The 21,139-nt window shown below is 43.2% G+C and overlaps 1 protein-coding gene across 2 annotated transcripts in view; it reads left to right on the forward strand.

The window, feature by feature from the left end:
- The window catches only part of PIGN (phosphatidylinositol glycan anchor biosynthesis class N), a 356,746-nt gene that overhangs the window by 9,667 nt on the left and 325,940 nt on the right, over positions 1–21,139 (forward strand). Inside the window, exons 2-4 of one of the 2 annotated variants that reach the window (XM_040432195.1) lie at positions 12,648–12,896; positions 14,830–14,951; positions 17,145–17,243. In XM_040432195.1, coding sequence (XP_040288129.1) covers positions 12,676–12,896; positions 14,830–14,951; positions 17,145–17,243 — 442 coding nt within the window. In that variant the 5' untranslated portion in view covers positions 12,648–12,675. The remainder of the gene's footprint in view (positions 1–12,647; positions 12,897–14,829; positions 14,952–17,144; positions 17,244–21,139) is intronic. The other variant, XM_040432196.1, reaches the window with a different exon arrangement.

The following is a 21,139-nucleotide window of genomic DNA, read 5'->3' on the forward strand; positions in this document are numbered from 1 at the left end:
TTTTGAAAATTTCTGAGAAATTTCAAGATTTACTTCTAAGCCTTGTAACGTCCCCCAAAATCAAAATGTCATTCCCAAAATGATCATAACATGAAGTAGACATATGGGAAATGTAAAGTACTAACTATTTTTGTAGGTATTAATATGTATTATAGAAGTAGAGAAATTGAAACTTGGAAATTTGCTAATTTTTCTAAATTTTTGCCCAATTTGTTTTTTTTATAAATAAAAATGAATTTTTTTGACTCCATTTTACCAGTGTCATGAAGTACAATATGTGACGAAAAAACTGTCTCAGAATGGCCTAAGATAAGTCAAAGCGTTTTAAAGTTATCACCACATAAAGTGACACTGGTCAGATTTGCAAAAAATGGCCTGGTCCTGAAGGTGAAAATGAGCCCGGTCCTTAAGAGGTTAAACTGTATTCAGGATCATAATCCCTGACAAGTAGGAGTGGAGGATAAGGCAGCTCTTTACCTCAGTGTTGTGAAGTAACTTGTCCTCCTGTGTGATTAGGACAGGTTTTGTGTGTACTAATAGGACAGCGGCCATTTTATTTCTCCTAAAGATTGCTTCCTAGACAAAACAAGCCATTATAACTAATGAAAGGTATTCGGGAATATATTTATAATAAAGTAATATTTAGATATCGCACGCTCCCATGTTTTTCCAATAGGCCGAAAGTCCAGAGAAAGCCACATACAACTTAATACACATAAATGTTTATCAGTACTAGTTCTCATTGAAAAGATCCCGTGGGTGTAAGAAGCTATACAGTGACATGTGTCCCAGAAAAGTAATGCGTCACAAATATCTTCAACTTGTCTGCATCTCAGTGTCAAGCAACTATTTTAGTGATTTGGCTGTAAAAACGCAGGCGAGTCGCATGTTGCGGGCAGCTTCCATTAAAGGGGTTTTCCGAGACTTGTATACTTATGACCTGTCCTCTGGATAGGTCATGAGTATTTTATGGGTGGGGGTCTGACACCCTGGACCCCTGCCTATCTGCTGTTTGAGAATGCAGCGGCGTTCCTGTGAATCCTGCGGAAATTAGAATTTGCATAAATGTCAAATAAAAGAAGAATAAAAAAAATTTTTAAGAAAAATTAAAGAGGACCTTTCACCCGAATAAAGTATCTAAACTGACTATATAGACGTGTAGAGCGGCGCCCAGGGATCCCCCTGCACTTACTGTTATCCCCGGGCGCCGCTCCGTTCATAGCCTCCGGTATGTTCATAGTTAGTCTCCACCCAGGGGAACCTGCCGGCGTCTCTTTCTCCTATGCTGTAGCGCTGGCCAATCGCAGCGCTCAGCTCATAGCCAGGCTATGAGCTGAGCGCTGCGATTGGCCAGCGCTACAGCATAGGAGAAGGAGACCGCGGCTATATAAGACATAATACAACCGGATCCGTTCATGACGGATGCATGTGGTTGTACTATTGTAATAGTTTTTGCAGATCCATGACTGATCCGCAAAAATTGCTAGTGTGAAACTAGTCTAAGTGTACCGTATGGTAGTTATGGAAAGAGTTGAGCAAGTAAACCAGCACCTACAGTCACTGAGCCATTTAGTAAAATGTATCTGTATAGCGCCACCTGCTGTAAGTTCTTTCCCTCAGTAACATCGCTGAGGTAATGTCACTGTTACGTAGGAAGGGAAAAGTGCCGCCCTGATTTCCATCCGCACCTCTGTCCCTTTTTACTTGCATGACTTGTCCTAACTGACGGTGTACAACTTGGCGGCGGTCCCTAGCTTATATACGTGCAGGGGCCTAAAGAGGAAGGAGAAAAACGTAACAGTCTAGGAAGCAAAGGGTCAAGGCCAAGGAGGTCACGTAGGTACACAGGGAGAAGGCAAAAACAAAGTCAATACAATACGAAGTCAGAAGCCAAGAGGTCACGTCAAATCCAAGGAGGTCACAAGGTCGAGGTGAAAACACACAATAGTCAATATCCAGATCCTCCCCGCCCCCTGGTTACTGTGGAGACAAGGATGCCGGCCGCGTCCCCGCTCCCCTACATGCACGGGATGCCGGCGGCGCAGCGAAGGGGAAGCGCGTCGCTGGCTCCGTGTTAGTCACGCTTCGGGAAACCCACACCAAACGTAGGAGGGCAAGGATGAGAGGAAAAGGCCTGGAAACTAGGGAAGGTCACCTCCTAGAGAAACCCTAATCAAAGTCCTGATTGACTGCAAGTATGAACTGACCCCAGAGGTAGGTGAGTTCATACACAGGAATCTAAAGTCCTAACTAACCCTGTAGGACCCTGGTAGTAATGTCAGGACAAGAGACATCCTGTTCCTCTAAACAGGATGAACAGGAGTCTCCCTCAGGCCTAAACACAAATGGCAGGGAAAAGAGCAACACAAGAAAACCCAAAAAATAAACAGGGGAAGGAGACACTTAAAGGGGTTGGCCACCATAAGTATAAAAACAAATCAAGTGCCCCAGACAATAACTAAAGCCAAGAGAAATTTGTATCATGACCGATATACTGTGTGTGTGTATGTGTGTGTGTGTGTGTGTGTATATATATATATATATATATATATATATATATATATATATATATATATATACACACACACAGTACAGACCAAAAGTTTGGACACACCTTCTCATTCAAAGAGTTTTCTTTATTTTCATGACTATGAAGGCATCACAACTATGAATTAACACATGTGGAACTTGCCTAATAATTCTGCACTCCCTGTAGGCCTTATGGGTCATGGCATGCAAAAAAATGTTTGTTTTAAGAAAATAAAAAAACTTTTAGTGCACAAAAGTAGTAAAACGTAAAAAAAAAATTATGGAAAAGGTATCGTTATTTATTCTGAAAAATGAACAGCACACAATTTATAACGTTAAAAACTCAGTCGGAGTATTGCTTTTTTTTACCCATCTCCTTTCCAGAAAGAGTTAATAAAAGTTAATCAGAAAGTTATGTGTCTCGCAAAATGGCACCATTTAAAACTACAACTTGTCCCGCAAAAAACAAGCCCTCAAAATAAAAAAAGTTATAGCTCTTGGAACGTGACAATGAAAAAAAAGTTTGAAAAACGCTTGTTCAATAACGCCCAAAACAGGCTGGTCATGAAGGGATTAAATATTGTAAAGTCTTATACAAGCAGTACTAAGCCACTCCCCCAAATAATTATTCAGTAATCGAGTTTACATCTTCAATTAATTGCAATTTTCATTTTTGTCATAATCGTCCAGCCCTAGATGTCACTTTCAACTTTTAAAATGACACATCCTAAATGTCTATGGGCCACGTGCAGTGTTATGCAAGCTGGTGTGGACCCACTGTGCCACTGACTGGCTATACTCTGGAGGGGCGTTACTAAGCAACTACCTGGTCTTCACTAGAGCCTCTGATGGTGAGGATAGCCTTGGGCAGTTAGGGTAGTCACCAGGTACCACTCCAGAGCAGTCCCGGAGTCAGTGGCAGCTGACCAGGGAGTCAGAGATACCAATGCAAGCACCGAGGGGAAGGACGTGGTCAGGAAGTCCGAAGTCAGGGCAGGCAGCGATCAAGCAAAGGTCCGTAAACAAAGTTCAAGATAAGAGGCAGGCGGCAAACAAGCAAAATCTGTTAAATCCAAAAGCAGGGTCCAGTACACAGAAAAGCAGAAACTCCAAAAAAAAAAAAAAAAAACACCTTCACATTAGGAACTAGACAAGCTAGTGACCAAGATTGCTCAGGAGCCTTCCTGGGCCAGGAAGCGCCTTTAAATACTTCCTGCAATCGAGCCATAGGCTGGTGAGACAGAGGGGGTGTATGTGTGAGACACGCCCATGCAAGCCCTAACAACAGCACAAGACTAAAGCAGGAAGTAAACTCTGGCATGGAGCACAGATACAAGAGTTAGGGCCCATTCACACGTCCGCAAGTGTTTTGCGGTCCGCAAATTGCGGATGCGCAAAACACAGACACCGGCCATGTGCATTCCGCATTTTGCGGACCGCACATGGCCGGCACTATAATGGAAATGCCTTTTCTTGTCCGTATCTGCGTATCCTAACCGTTTTACAGGCTAGGGCAGCGCTAAAGCCCACCCATTAGTGCCAGTGATGTCACCGAGCTCACTACTAGGCGGAAGTCTTTAACCATGGAAAGCCCGTTACGTCACTTGATCTCCAAAAAAAAGCCTTTGTCGTGCGTGATTCGGCTCCGATGCTGATATCAGGGAGGCTGCCTGGGTGAAAATGGGGATATGTCCGGGTTCAGAGGTGAACCCCTTTAGCTTAATATTTCATTGCCTCAAAAGGTTGTGCAATCATTGCAATCAAGCGATTTCTATAGCTCTCAATGAGACTTCCGCACCTGTCCACCAGTATTTTGGCCCACTCCTTGTGACCAAACTGCTCCAGCTGTCGCAGGTTTGAAGGGTGCTTTCTCCAGACTGCATGTTTCAGCTCCTCTCCCAGATGTTCAGTGGGATTTAGATCACAGGCCATTTCAGAATAGTCCAATGCTTTGCTCTTAGCTATTCTTGGATGTGTATATGATCTGTGACTATAATCCACTCCTACATTAAACATCCCATGCTCCTGATGACATGTCACCCTGTCTGTGGTGACATAGAAACGCGTCGAGGGAACGCGATATTAGGCAGGGAACAAATGCTTTATAGATGACAGTGATTTGAAGTGTGGGGGACGTTATGGGCTATTAGACAGTAAGTGCATAATCTATAAGGCACTGTGCCTGTGAAGAATATGGTCCACACACTTCCTGTCATCTACATAGTGTTGCTGGGATACGCTGATACAAATACAGTGCGCCTCCTCAGCTGTTATTCATTATTTGGCAGCACTATCTATAGTGTTCCAATGTTACTGGGGTGTTAATATAAGTTATTAGATTTCCAGGTGGATACACAATTTTTTTTAGTGTGGAGGGGTTTGGCCACTCTTCCATACGTTAGCCTCATGTGTGTATTTTTGGCGGGTAGCCACATATTTTAGATTAATTCAAATAAAAGTTATTTTAAGCGTCTTATTCAGGCAGTTAACCCTGACCTGTGACTGAGACCAAGCTTTCTGACCCTGGGCAGCACATTTTGACTTCATAGTCTTCATTGTACCCTGCACAGATTCAACACACCTTGTGCCAGATGCGGCAAATCGGCCCCAAAACATAACCAAGCCTTCTCCATGTTTCACGTTCCTTTCTTTGTATGCTTCATTTTTGTTGCTGTGAACATAGAGCTGATATGACATGGCAAAAAGCTCCCCTTTTGTCACATCTGTTCAAAGGACATTCTCCCAGAAGCTTTGTGGCTTGTCAATATGCCTATCGGCAAATTCCAGTCTCGCTTTTTTATGATTTGTTTTCAACAGTGGTTTTCTCATTGGTCACCTTTCAGAAAAGGGGTATTCCCATCTTGGAAATTGGGGGCAGATTACTAGGATATGCCCCCAATGTCTGATAGGTGCGGGTCACCCTGCATTCATTCCTATGGGAGCGGTGAAAATAGCTGAGCGACACACTTGGCCGGTTTCGGAAGTCCCATTGAAATGTTTGGGAAGCACACCGCACAAGCACCGCCACGGCTGCATTCATTCCCATAGGAGCGCTGAAAATAGCTGAGCGGCCCCAAAACATAACCAAGCCTTCTCCATGTTTCACGTTCCTTTCTTTGTATGCTTCATTTTTGTTGCTGTGAACATAGAGCTGATATGACATGGCAAAAAGCTCCCCTTTTGTCACATCTGTTCAAAGGACATTCTCCCAGAAGCTTTGTGGCTTGTCAATATGCCTATCGGCAAATTCCAGTCTCGCTTTTTTATGATTTGTTTTCAACAGTGGTTTTCTCATTGGTCACCTTTCAGAAAAGGGGTATTCCCATTTTGGAAATTGGGGGCAGATTACTAGGATATGCCCCCAATGTCTGATAGGTGCGGGTCACCCTGCATTCATTCCTATGGGAGCGGTGAAAATAGCTGAGCGACACACTTGGCCGGTTTCGGAAGTCCCATTGAAATGTTTGGGAAGCACACCGCACAAGCACCGCCACGGCTGCATTCATTCCCATAGGAGCGCTGAAAATAGCTGAGCGGCCCCAAAACATAACCAAGCCTTCTCCATGTTTCACGTTCCTTTCTTTGTATGCTTCATTTTTGTTGCTGTGAACATAGAGCTGATATGACATGGCAAAAAGCTCCCCTTTTGTCACATCTGTTCAAAGGACATTCTCCCAGAAGCTTTGTGGCTTGTCAATATGCCTATCGGCAAATTCCAGTCTCGCTTTTTTATGATTTGTTTTCAACAGTGGTTTTCTCATTGGTCACCTTTCAGAAAAGGGGTATTCCCATTTTGGAAATTGGGGGCAGATTACTAGGATATGCCCCCAATGTCTGATAGGTGCGGGTCACCCTGCATTCATTCCTATGGGAGCGGTGAAAATAGCTGAGCGACACACTTGGCCGGTTTCGGAAGTCCCATTGAAATGTTTGGGAAGCACACCGCACAAGCACCGCCACGGCTGCATTCATTCCCATAGGAGCGCTGAAAATAGCTGAGCGACACGCTTAGCCGTTTTTGGAAGTCCCATTGAAATGATTGGGAAGCACACCGCACAAGCACCGCCACAGCTGCATTCAGTTCTATGGGGCTAATGGAAATAGTCGAGCCAGCATTCGACTATTTTCCTAGTGATATGCCCCAAGTCCAAGATGGAAATACCCATCCACTTTGGCTAAGACAGCGACAGATGGTGCGATCTGACACTGATGTACCTTGACCCTGGAGTTCACCTCTTATCTCTTTGGAAGTTGTTCTGAGCTTTTGGTTACCATTCATAATATCCGTATCTTCAATTTATCATCAATTTTCCACTTGCGGCCATGTCCATGGATATTGTCTACAGTCCCGTAGACCCTAACTTCCGAATAATATGTGCAACTGTAGTAACAGGAACGTTGAGCTGTTTGGAGATGGTCTTGTAGTTTTTATCTTTAACATGTTTGTCTATAGTTTTCTTTCTAATCTCCTGAGACAACTCTCTCCTTACCTTTCTGTGGCCATGTTCAGTGTGATACACACCATGATACTAAACAGCACGGTGACTCCTCACCCTTTAGACAGACTGACTGATTACTGAAGACACCAGTGCTGCTAGTTGCAGGACACACCTAAGGCTCCATTCACACGTCCGCAACGTGTTTTGTGGATACACGGAGCCGCAAAACATGGAAAGCGGCAATGTGCGTTCCGCATTTTGCGGACCGCACATTGCCGGCACTAATAGAATATGCCTGTTCTTGTCCGCAATTGCAGACCAGAATAGGACATGTTCTATTTTTTTGTGGAACGGAAGTGCGGACCCGGAAGTGCGGATCCGCAATTCCATGTCCGGGCAGCACATCGTGCTGCACCATAGGAATGAACGGGTCCGCAATTCCGTTCCGCAAAATGCAGAACGAAATTGCGGACGTGTGAATGGAGCCTTAGTTTAACTGTCCCTATGGTCCAATTATTTTCAGTCTTTTCTAGAGGTACCATCCATTTTTGTGGTACATTAGTTTGTTTTTTTATTATTTTGTTGAACCACAATTTAAAAGCAATGTCTGATTTCCATTAGCTGATTTACAGTACTTTTTTATTTTTATTACTTTTGTCAGTTTCACGTTATTTAAGTGACCATTATGGGTTTTTCTTTCTTTAACAGAAGGGTGCAAACAATTTTGTCCTTGTGTGTATTGTAGGGATTTGCTCTGGTAGGCAAGGTAAGCGGACGCAATACAGAGGTTTATTCACACAAAAAGGCAGAAAAGAAACACAATACATGGCAGGGCCCTGGTGTTAATTCACACCGCAGGAATCCTTGTGTTAATTCACACACCAAAAGTCCACAGAACTCAAAAACACGTCACCTGGCAGTCCACAGCAGGCTTTAGGGCGCCTGGCTTCCAGCTGGCAGCTCTCATGCAGCTCTTAGGCCTCTTTCACACGGGCGTTGCGGGAAAAGGTGCGGGTGCGTTGCGGGAACATGCGCGATTTTTCCGCGCGAGTGCAAAACATTGTAATGCGTTTTGCACGCGCGTGAGAAAAATCGGCATGTTTGGTACCCAAACCCGAACTTCTGTGGGATCGGTGTTCTGTAGATTGTATTATTTTCCCTTATAACATGGTTATAATGGGAAATAATAGCATTCTGAATACAGAATGCATAGTACAATAGGGCTGGAGGGGTTAAAAAAAATAAAAAAAATAAAAATTTAACTCGCCTTAATCCACTTGATCGCGCAGCTGGCTTCTCTTCTGTCTTCTTCTTTGCTGTGTGCAGAAAAAGGACCTGTGGTGACATCACATGATCTTTTACCATGGTGATGGATCATGTGATGACCGGAGTGACGTCACCACAGGTCCTTTTCCTGTGCACAGCAAAGAAGAAGACAGAAGAGAAGCCAGCTGCGCGATCAAGTGGATTAAGGTGAGTTAAATAATTTTTTTTTTTTTTTTTTAACCCCTCCAGAGCTATTGTACTATGCATTCTGTATTCAGAATGCTATTATTTTCCCTTATAACCATGTTATAAGGGAAAATAATAATGATCGGGACTCCATCCCGATCGTCTCCTAGCAACCGTGCGTGAAAATCGCTCCGCATCCACACTTGCTTGCGGATGCTTGCGATTTTCACGCAGCCCCATTCACTTCTATGGGGCCTGCGTTGCGTGGAAAACGCACAATATAGAGCATGCTGCGATTTTCACGCAACGCACAAGTGATGCGTGAAAATCACTGCACTTGTGCACAGCCCCATAGAAATGAATGGGTCAGGATTCAGTGCGGGTGCAATGCGTTCACATCACGCATTGCACCCGCGCGGAATACTCGCCCGTGTGAAAGGGACCTAAGCCTTGCAGTATGGCAGAACTCCTCAGCTCCCAAAACACAGAGCTCCACTATCACCTGGAGGTTCATTCCACACCCAGCTGAGCTGCTGGCTGGGTTTTTAAACCCCATCCCATAACCTGGCCTGGACGTGGGGAACAGCCACCCACCCTGCTCTTTGGCGGCTCCCAATAAGAACCGGCCCGGATTGGCTTTACAGCCACACTAAGTACAACAGTGTCAGCGAGCACTAGCTGCCACTGACACACAACATTCCCGGTTCCTATCTCACCGAGGCCAGGAACCTCGGTGACACGTACCTTCCGTCAATGATGGACCCTTGCGCCTTCCTACAGTATATATAGCACATATCACTAATGCTAAAGTACTATTGTGCACTATGACATCGGTCACGCCATTCCTTTGGTACTTTTATTGCTGTTTCCGATCCTAAGACAAATAATTGATGAATATGTGATTGAGGCACCAAGTGGGCGTTTTTCATCTTGCAAACAGCTCAAGCCTGCTTCATATCTCAGCCCCAGTTACTCCCTCTTGCACATCCAAGTCCCTTTCTTCTGCCTGCTACGTCATGGATCCCCTTTTCTGTTGCCTATGCTGTCACTGCTCCCCTTTCCAGATGCCTGCGACATCACTGATCTCCTTTCCTATTCCCTTTGATGTCACGGATCCCTTTCCCCGATGCCTGCTACTTCACTGATCCCCTTTCCTGATATCTGTGACGTCACTTATCATCTTTCCTGATGCCTGCAATGTCACTGATCCCCTTCTCCTGATGCCTATGACATCATTGATTCCTTTCCCTGTGACGTCACTGATTCCTGTGACCTCACTGATTCCCTTCCCTGATGCCTGTGACGTCACTGATTCCCTTCCCTGATGCCTGTGACGTCCCTGATACCTGTGACGTCACTGATTCCCTTCCCCGATGCCTGTGACATCAATGATTCCCTTCCCTGATGCCTGGGACGTCGCTGATCCCCTTTCCCAATGCCTACAATGTCACAGATCCTCTTCCCTGATGCCTGTGACGTCACTGATTCCCTTCCCTGATGCCTGTGACGTCACTGATTCCCTTCCCTGATGCCTGTGACGTCACTGATTCCCTTTCCCTGATGCCTACAATGTCACTGATCCCCTTCCCCTATGCTTGCAATGTCACTGATCCCCTTCCCCTATGCTTGCAATGTCACCAAACTGCTGCATTCAAATCATGCACACTGAAGACCTCTAGTACACATGCTCAGGCCAATGCTGACAGTATATACCAGGGATGCTCAACCTGCGGCCCTCCAGCTGTTGTAAAACTACAACTCCCACAATGTCCTTCTGTAGGATGATAGCTGTAGGCTGTCAGGGAATGATGGGAGTTGTAGTTTTGCAACAGCTGAAAGGCCGCAGGTTGAAAAAGCCTGGTATATACTGTAATGCACAGACGCATTGCTAGTCTTGTACCCATGTGAGATTTGAATGCCACGGCTTGGTGATGTCACAGGTAGAGAGGAAGAGTGGTGGGATCAGTGATGGTGCAGGCAGAGGGGTCAGACTTGCTGAAGGGGGAAGAACAGGTTGTAAGACAAGAGGCGCAATTGGTGTCTTTGAATGATTGAAAACGCCCAGTTGGGCACTTCGTGTCTCCTTTTAATTTCCATAAAAAATTTTTTTTTGGGGATCAGAAATGTCAATAAAAGTGTGAAAGATGTAGTTTGAACAATGTTGTAGAGAATAATACTTTAGCATTAGTTATATATGCTACATGCGCTATAACATGTAGTACTGTCTACGGTATATATGTAGTAGACCTATGATTCTGATTCCAGTATGTGGTGGAACCAGAGGAAATGTGCTGGTATTATGCTAATGTGGCCAAAATGCCAGAAGATTGCAATTCCACGCGCTGCTGATCTCTAAGTTTTCTTCATCTAGGGTCATACATTATGAAACGGTTTTATAGCGGGTTACCACAAGCAATTTATACAGGGAGGACACCAGCAAATGTGATCTTCATAATCCCTGAGGATAAATTGGGCAGATTGAGGTAAAATATAGAAGCCAAGTCAAATAAATCCAGGGACAGGCTTGAATAATGTAGGAGGAACTGGGGAATGTGTAAGAACCAGTCAAATAAAAGCCAGCAGTTTTCCAGAATGTGTATGACTCCCGGTCTGGAAGCGGTATCATGCGCGGCCTAATAAATCATGGATGAGCCGCGCGACCTGAAATCTATCTGTAAAGCTAATGCCTGCAGTGAAGGAACGTAAAGGATTCTGCTTTATTGCTATAGTCTTGCATCTGCAGGCTTTATTATATGTGTTCGTCAATGTGTTGGTTGTTTTGAGGTCTTTGTAAATCATTGAGATGGTGACTGCCATAGAGAATCACATTTCCCCCATTGATTGTCACTCAGCATGAAGTAGCTCGCTGCATGCTTACATTGTACATTAGGGATATTACTCGTCTGTTAATCCCACAAGATTCAGCCTGTGTGTATAATAGGAGGTACCACCAGGTGGCAGTACTGAGCTGCTGTAAATGCAGATGCATGTCTATTACAGTCATGGATGGCTCTACTATAGTATTTTCTAGTAGTGGTGCAATGTATTCTGTGTATCATGGCCGCTTGTACTTATTGTTCCCAAATATTCATAAATATCAACAGGCTTCTGTCTGCAAAGTTTATTCAAGGATGGGTTGACACATACATACAATAGATTTTTTTTGCTGTTTTGTGGAGTTTTGCCGTTTTTGGTGCTTTTTTTTTTGCTGTGTTTTAAAGAAAAAACGGTGTGTGAAGGAGCCTTAATTCTTGGAGCTGATTTATACAACCCCGCTTTGTCTGGGAAACAGGAGCCATTTGTCGGCCACATTTCAGACTAAGGGCTGGTTCACACGACAGCACTCGGTCCAGGAAACACGGTGTCGGCCACATCTCCTACTCCGATGGCGACTCCCTTGACCCAAAATGACTTCATTCTAGTGATCTATGATACAGTCAGTTCCTAACTGACTTCGGGTCTATTGTACTGTACTGCCGTGATGATACAGTCAGTTCCTATCTGATCAAGGAGCTATTGTACTGTACTCGCATCATTGATGACTATGATGTAGTCAGTTTCACTGTTTAGGATCCAGTCCTGGTTTGAGATCAAGACCATATGAGCTGCATGTTTGAAAAATAGGATCTTTCTGCTCCTCTACCAGCCACTTGTATGGATATAAACAGTGCCCGTACAAATATCCTATTTAAAAAAAAAAAAGTACTGCAGTATTGGTGACCAGGTGGATCAGTGGCTTGCAGCTCCTATAGGACAACTCCTAGAAAAGCGCCTCCTAGCTCAACCTCCGAATCTGACTGTTCATTCTTCCACTTTATGCTTACCATGCTGCCTATGAAGAGTCGTCTTTCTTTTTCTTTTTTTGCTAAGCAGTATTGACAAGAGCTTATGAGGCCATAGTGGCTGCAGCTTCGGGGCGCAGTATAAGATGATCCACTTGTTATGAGGGCAAAGGACCTCGCTGCTGCTGTTATGGAGGCTTTGTCGTCAACTTCAACTATTACTGAAGCCTATTGCAGCTCCTTTTGAAGGGTCATGTCACTGGCTGCAGCTTTTATTGGGGACTGTGTGAACCCCCACAAATTCCTAGAATAAGGGTGTCCTATCCTTGTTACCAGGAAATGTTTTATAGCTTGTTGAAGTAGATATAACATAAAAGTTCTTTGGACTTTTATATTTAGGAATATGATGCAGTTCTGGACATTTAATTGTCTCCTTTGTTCCTAGGCAGTGCCGTCACATCGTCTTCTAGAAGATGCTACCGTTTTTCATTGTTGGCTTGATAATCCACCTTATCTTCTTTGCATCTATTTTTGACATCTACTTTACATCTCCACTGGTCCATGGCATGACACCCCAGCATACACGGCTTCCACCTCCTGCAAAACGACTGGTTCTGTTTGTGGCTGATGGACTGAGAGCTGACACCTTCTTTGAGTTGGATGAACATGGTCTTCCCAGAGCCCCATATCTTAGGTAAGGCTAAACTGCAGGATGAAGATTTTTTTTAATTTATTTTTTTATTCCTTTTCCTTTAACGGGGGTTTGAAAGAAAAGGAAATCACTTTTGCAGAACCTTTTTTACACTTCAAACCTGTGTGTAAATCTACCTAGAATGTTAAAATGATAATTTTGCTGCTTCCTGGTACCAAGGAGAACTACATTATACACATACATGCTCAGCTAAGCTTCTAGGTGTTTTCATTGGAGAAAGAGGCAGAAGCCTCTCCAGACACCTCTGGTGGCAGGATTCTCTCCTGGCAGATTAGAAGGACTGGGCATTATATATTCATTGCTTCCAATTCCATCATTTGTCAGGGGAAAATTAGGAGAACCTAATGCACATTAGCTTGTCGAACTGTCCCACCAAAAACTGCAGATTCGGCTGGCTAGATATTTATGGTCTATCTCTAGAACAGGGCCCCAAAAGTGAACGAGAGCGCACTGCACATATGTGTAGTGCTGTCTATTCACTTCTGTGGGAGTTCAGAAAATAGCCAAGTGAGCATGTTTAGCTATTTTCAGAAGTCCCGTAGAAATGCACGGCCACTTCTCCATTCACCGCCATGGGAGTGCTGGAAATAACCGACCCAGCGTTGGGCTATGTTTGGATCTCCCATAGAAGGGAATGGAGGGTGCCCATGCTGGCATGATTTGCGCTCGTTCACTTTCAGGACCCCATTCTAGAGATAGGTGTGGGACCTACACCCATCTGACACTGGTGACAAATTCTAGCGGTATGCCACCACTGTCTCAGATGAGACGGCCCTTTTAAAGAACCCACATCTGGCATACATGTAAAGGGGTTGATTAACAGTTTAAAAAGTATCTAACGGTTGTGGTTAGCACCAATTTTATTTGAGGCAGATGTACTAATCCTGTCTATTATTTACACAGTGTAAACTTAGACCAGATAGTCTAAAGATTTGTGAAATTTATCACAGTGGTCAATGCTGGATGATAAATGGCTAGCATGGCTGGATACCTTTGTCGAACTTTACATCATCTGTTTTTGGCTTACTTTGCGTCAAAATGTTAGCACAGTTTTGGTTGTTACCAAGCTAGTTTTTCCTCGAAAACACGCCCCCTGGTTGAGAAAATTCCGTCAGCAGATTTGTACCTATGACCTATTGCCTATGCGCTTGGCAGCTGAAGGCATCTGTGTTGGTCCCATGTTCATATGTGCCCGGCCGCGTTGCTGAGAAAATTATGTTTTAATATCTGCAAATGAACCTCTAGGAGCAACGGGGGTGTTGCCGTTACTTCTAGAGGCTTAGCTCTCTCTGCCACTGCTACACCCTCTCCACTATGATTGACAGGACCAAGCAGTGTAAGCGTGATCATGTCTGCCTGGTCCTGTCATTCAATGTGCAGAGGGTCCGGCAGTTGCAGAGAGAGCAGAGCCTCTAGGTGTAATGGCAATGATCCCATTTCATCTAGAGGCTATTTTACTTATATTAAGACATAATTTTTCCTAGTAGTGTGGGCACATATGAACATTGGACCAACACAGATGCCTTCAGCTTCAACAGGTCAGCCAGTTTCATAGGTATAAATCTGCTGACAGATGTCCTTTAAGAGCTCATGGCCGTGCCTGTATTGCGGCCTGCAAACAGACGTATCGGCCGAGTCCACACCGTATCACGGATGCGAACCCTTTCACTTGAATGGGTCCACAATCCGGAAGGTCAGTGCGGAATGGAGCCATTTTTTTTGTGGTGCGGACGGATCACGGGCCCATTTAAGTTGTTGGGTCTGGATCTGTCGCGGCAGCTGCACGGGCACCAATGCACGGAACGGCTGAACAATGGCCGTGTGAATGAGCCCTAAGTCTGAGTTCTGGTGCGTGTATAGCAATGGTATATGCTCACTATTGCTGATTTTTATATGTAATGTGTGTTTTTTTCAGAAATATAATACAAACTAAGGGTAGTTGGGGAGTCTCCCACACTCGGGTTCCTACGGAGTCCAGACCAGGACATGTTGCACTCATTGCTGGATTCTATGAAGATGTCAGCGCAATTGCGAAAGGTATGTATGTAAAAAAAAAATATTATATTTGGGTGCAGCGGTTTCGGGGAGACCAGCGCTCCCTTTTAACACCTCCAAGTGGTTCTGTTGCTTTTATAAGCGATACATTTGGGTTACACTGATAAAATACATATATTTAGTAACATGAAAGTACCGTACTTTTATTTTAGAATGGCAGTATTTGTGCTTTCAGGTTCCATAGAGCAGGAATTAGGAGACTTGGATACTTTTACACATCTTATTTTTGAGGCCTATTGTGTGGGGGAGATTTATCAAACTGGTGTAAAGTAGAACTGGCTTAGTTGCCCATAGCAACCAATCAGATTCACGCTTTCATTTTCCAAGGGAGCTGTGAAAAATGAAAGATGGAATCTGATTGGTTGCTATGGGCAACTAAGCCAGTTCTACTTTACACCAGTTTGATAAATCTCCTCCCAAAGTGTAATTTATTTTTTTATAAATGTTCTTTTTTTTTCAATACTAAAAGTACATAAATATACCTTTTTATATATAATATTAATATCATATCTAAAAATCTCCCAATCCCCATGTCAGCCCAGCCCACTCTATAGGCCTAGCATTGCTCCTTCTCCATCTTCTTCTTGCCCTGGTCCTTGGATGGTTAGACCTAAACATGTATACTATGGATAACCATTCTATTGGTAGGACTTCTGGCGACTGTACCTGTTCAGATAGAACCAGCAAACCTGCAAGATGGGAAGTTACAACCAACGCTCCGAATCTTACAGGTTTCATGTAAATGGAGGCTAATTTTACTGTGCATTGCATGAAAAAATCTTTTTGGGGTGTGTGATTACTTTTCCAGTTCCTTCAAATATTTCTTCAGCAATCTAGTGTATATCATGAAGTTAAAAATTTAGTAAAGTCCATACATATTCATGCTGAAGCTGCTATGTAGAAGACAAATGAATGGTTCTAGCCGGTAATTCTCATGTCAGGTAGCAGCCTTGTGATAAAGGTCTAGTTTTCTAGTTTTAAATATTAGCCATGAAGCTTTCTACCTTTTGAAACCTGTGACCTTTCCAAAAAATGAAAATCTGTATGTCACTTCTGGAAAGTGGGCTGATGAGTTATGTAGGTTACGCAAGCACCGAAATAAATTGTAGAGGGTAAAAATAATTCCTAGTGGTGGGAGCATGCGCTAAATCTTCAAAATCAGAATCTTCTAATCGTTCACTTTAAGGCAGTTCACATGACTTTATTTTTAAAAACACGGTTAAAATAAAAACAATAAATTTTTTTTTTGTGTGCGGTTCTTGGCGCTTTTTGATGCGTTTTTTTTTTTTATCCTTTTTTTTTTACCGTTGGATGTTCTCTTCAATACAAAGCGGAATTTTCAGCTTGAGATTTTTGAAGCAGATCTGTGCCCAAAAAACGGTTAAAAAACGCAAGGAGATTTTTTTGTGCTTCCTATTCATTTCAAAGGGAGATTCAGCACCGATTCTGCCCCAAGATAGGGCAATGTTACTTCTGTTTTCCACTTTTCTTTTTTACACGTGTAAAAAAATAAATAAAAAAAAAAAAGTGCTGCTTCCCATTGAAATGAATGGGAGGCTGTTTTGAAGCAGAATTGCTCCAAAATGAGTGACAAAAACTCTGTGTGAACTGGCCCTAATAGTTCTCAAGGCAAGTGCCAGTTGTACTTCAAAGGGGTTGTGCCACTAATAAAAATATATCCTGCCCAACAGGCATCACTGTTTTATCTCTTTTCTAAAATTACACCATTTATCAAAACTGCTTTGGGCTACATGCACACGAACGTTGTTTGTTTCCGTGGCCGTTCCGTTTTTTTTTGCAGATAGGATGCAGACCCATTCATTTCAGTGGGTCCACAAAAAATGCGGACAGCACGCCGTGTGCTGTTCACATCAGTATGTCCGTTCTGTAGCCCCGCAAAAAAATAGAGCATGTCCTATTCTTGTACGTTTTAGGCATTGTTACAATGGATCTACAAAAAAACAAAAACAATTGTCATACAAATGTCATCCGTTTTTTTTTTTCTTTTCGCTGGTCTGCAATTTGCAGACCGCAAAACACATCCGGTCGTGTGCATGTAGCCATATTCTAAGATTATTAGCCTACCATTACAACTTGTGGAAAATCTGTTTTTGATTTTAAGTTGTTGGGTACGTTCTGTACATTGCTGGTTACGGACTATATTGTCATCCCTAGGCTGGAAAGAAAATCCAGTGGAGTTCGATTCTGTCTTCAATGAAAGCACCTACACATGGAGCTGGGGTAGCCCAGATATCTTACCAATGTTTGCTAAAGGTATGAACTTTTGGACTATATTGGACGATGGGAAAGAGCGTGTTGAATTTGGAAAAGCCAAGTCAAGACCTAGGACTGGACTAAGGCTGCAGCCACACATCAGGCTTTTTGATGCAGTTTTTGAAGCCAAAATCAGGTGTGGATCATAACAGAAGAGTATTAGGTGCAGATACAACTTCTCTTTTTTCAATCCACTCTTGGTTTTGGCTTAAAAAATTACATTAAAAAAACTGAACGTGTGGCAGCACCCTAAGGTGATTGATTTCAAGGATCCAGATGTCGACTAATGCAATAAAAAAATGACTTGGTTCTTTTTAAAGGGAACCTGTCACCGGGATTTTGTGTATAGAGCTGAGGACATGGGTTGCTAGATGGCCGCTAGCATATCCGCAATACCCAGTCCCTATAGCTCTGTGTGCTTTTATTGTGTAAAAAAACCGATTTGATACATATGAAAATTACCCTGAGATGAGTCCTGTCCCTGACTCATCTCATGTACAGGACTCATCTCAGGTTAATTTGCATATGTATCAAATCGTTTTTTTTACACAATAAAAGCACACAGAGCTATGGGGACTGGGTATTGCGGATGTGCTAGCGGCCATCTAGAAACCCATGTCCTCAGCTCTATACACAAAATCCTGGTGACAGGTTCCCTTTAAGCTATATTCACAGTTATAAATTGCTATTCGGAATTAGTGACTTTTAAAAATACCTTTTATTGGTGATAGTGCGGGTATAGGTATGTATATACCAACAGAGTGTACTACAATTTCAAAAGGATTATATATAAATTTCTTTTGTTTTTGTTTTGACAGGGGAGTAGTGACCCCTGGCTAAAACATTTGCTGGTGATACAAAAACTGTCAATAGACTACGGCGGTTTGAGGATCAATTCGAACAATAGGACAGGGTCTGAGGAAAAAAGGGCAGGGCAGACAGGATGCTTACCCTAATAGCCCTAAAAGCTGCTCAGCCCAGGGTAACCCCCTGATGGTGGAGGTTCCCTGTCCCCGAACCTAGAACTGTCAAATCCCTAGTTTAACCCTAGCCAGGGAATAGTAATGGGTATATGACAACAGTATCGAAATATACCGGAGGGAAAAGGTGGTTCAGATGACCAGGGTCACCACCTGTCCTCTCCGAAATTCAAAAATACATATACAAAAGGTGAGTGGAAGGGGGTCCAGATACTCGGGAGATCACCATTCCTCTCCAGTATACAGTACGCACGTTTTAAAATATGCACATCTTATTACACAGACCTCAACGCGTTTCACCTGTATAGAATCAGGCTCATCAGGAGGTAGGTAAAAATTTGGACAGAGTCCAGCAAAGATATAGATGTGACCAATGATCCGAAAATGATAATATAGGTAAAACGATACTTAGCTATAGATGTTCAAAGGAGGAGGCGTAGATATAGCATTACCAGAAGGCAAGATAACTACATCAACACGTGATACCTAGAAGAATGTATGTATAAAGAGGACACTTCAGTATAAGATAACTAGTCACAGCTCTATAGATAACTCTTACAGGTTCAAGAGACATAAGAACACTTACATGGTGCTGGTGCTGGCCAAAATCTCCCCCAGTAGCCTGCTTTGGGCCCAGGTGAAGTATCAGTCGATAAAGAACCCATTTATGGGGTCTGGTCAATGCGTCCGGACAGTTATAATTTTGCTTGAGGAAGGTATAGAGTATACTCAGCTGCCACCCTTCTGCTGCGTGCTGGATCAAAAAGAACTCTGAACCTAGCAGTTTTAGGCTAGGTTTACACGACGACATTTGTCGCGCAACATATAGGGAGCAACTACACTGCAACATTTGTTGCACCAATGTCGCGTGACAATTTTTATAATAGTAGTCTATGGTGTCGCACTTCAACATGCGACATGCTGCCACTGCGATGCGACAGTGGCAGAAAAATCCATCTCGAATGGATTTTTTGCGACTGTCGCGTCGCAGCATGCCGCATGTTGCAGTGCGACACTATAGACTACCATTATAAAAATTGTTGCGCAACAAATGTCGTCGTGTAGACCTAGCCTTAGGCCTCTTTCACACGGCCGTTTTTTTTTTCCCGTTTACTGGCCGTTTTTTGCGGTCCGTATACGGTCCGTATACGGAACCATTGATTTCAATGGGTCCGCAAAAAAAACGGAATGTGTTCCGTATGCATTCCGTTTCCGTTTTTCCGTTCCGTTTTAACATAGAACATGTCCTATATTTGGCCGCAAATCACGTTCCGTGGCTCCATTAAAGTCTATGGGTCCGCAAAAAAACGGAATGCATACGGAAGTGCATCCGTATGTCTTCCGTATCCGTTCCGTTTTTTGCGGATCCATCTATTGAAAATGTTATGCCCAGCCCAATTTTTGCAATGAAATTACTGTATACTGTATTTGCCATACGGAAAAACGGAACGGAAAAACGAAACGGAAACACAACGGAAACAAAAAACGGAACAACGGATCCGTTTAAAACGGACCGCAAAACACTGAAAAAGCCATACGGTCGTGTGCAATAGGCCTTACTCCTCAGTTGCCGTGGTCAATAGGCTCCCTCTGTCTCCCAGTCGCCCCCTCCAGCAGCAGGAGTTCATAGACAGACTGTTGCAGTCTATGGTATAAGCGATTTAAACAATTAAAATTAAAAAAGAAAAAACTTGTTTAAAAATATTTCAAACATCAAAATTATTACAAATTTAAATTTCACATATAAAAATATATAACTATTTATCCTGCATAGTGAAAACCATAACGGAAAAAAAAATGGTCAAATTGCCATTTTTTCGTCACCTAGCCTCCTGAAAAGAATTCAGTAAAAAGTGAAAGGTGCCAATAAAAACTATGGCTCACCCTGCAAAAAACACTTACACAGTTCTGTAGAAAAAAATATTAAAAAGTTATGAGTTCAGAATGACGATGCAAAACATTTTAAAGTAGTATACTATAATGAAAACTATATAAATTTGATATTAACATAATTGCACTGACCTGCAAAATAAGGAATTTAGGGGTTCATTTATTAAGACTTAATAAGCCGCCGAAGTTATGTAGAGGCGTAGGCTTCTACATAACTTCGGCGTATCCAGCGCCGGTCCTAATGTAAGCCAGCTTCCTTGCTGGCTTACATGTAGACCATTTTCTACGCCTAAGGCTACATGCACACGAACGTTGTTTGTTGCCGTGTCCGTTCCGTTTTTTTTGTGGATAGGATGCAGACCAATTCATTTCGATGGGTCTGCAAAAATTGCTGTCCGCATCAGTATGTCCGTTCCATAGCCCCGCAAAAAAAATAGTATATGTCCTGTTCTTGTCCATTTTAGGCATTGTTACAATGGATCCGCAAAAAAAAAAGGATGGCATATGGTTATCTGTATTTTATTTATTTCCGGATTTGCAATTTGCGGACCTGCAAAACACATACGGTCGTGTGCATTTACCCTTAAGCCTCATGCACACGACCGTATTTTTTCACGGTCCGCAAAACGGGGTTCCGTTGGTCCGTGATCCGTGACCGTTTTTTCGTCCGTGGGTCTTCCTTGATTTTTGGAGGATCCACGGACACCGTTTTGGTGTCCGCCTGGCCGTGCGCAGCCAAACAGATCCATCCTGAATTACAATGCAAGTCAATGGGGACGGATCCGTTTGACGTTGACACAATATGGTGCAATTTCAAACGGATCCGTCCCCCATTGACTTTCAATGTAAAGTCAGGAGTTAATATACCATAGGATCGGAGTTTTCTCCAATCCGATGGTATATTTTAACTTGAAGCATCCCCATCACCATGGGAACGCCTCTATGTTAGAATATACCATCGGATTTGAGTTACATCGTGAAACTCAGATCCGACAGTATATTCTAACACAGAGGCGTTCCCATAGT

The sequence above is a fragment of the Bufo bufo genome, chromosome 5, assembly GCF_905171765.1.
Source record: "Bufo bufo chromosome 5, aBufBuf1.1, whole genome shotgun sequence".
NCBI lineage: Eukaryota > Metazoa > Chordata > Amphibia > Anura > Bufonidae > Bufo > Bufo bufo.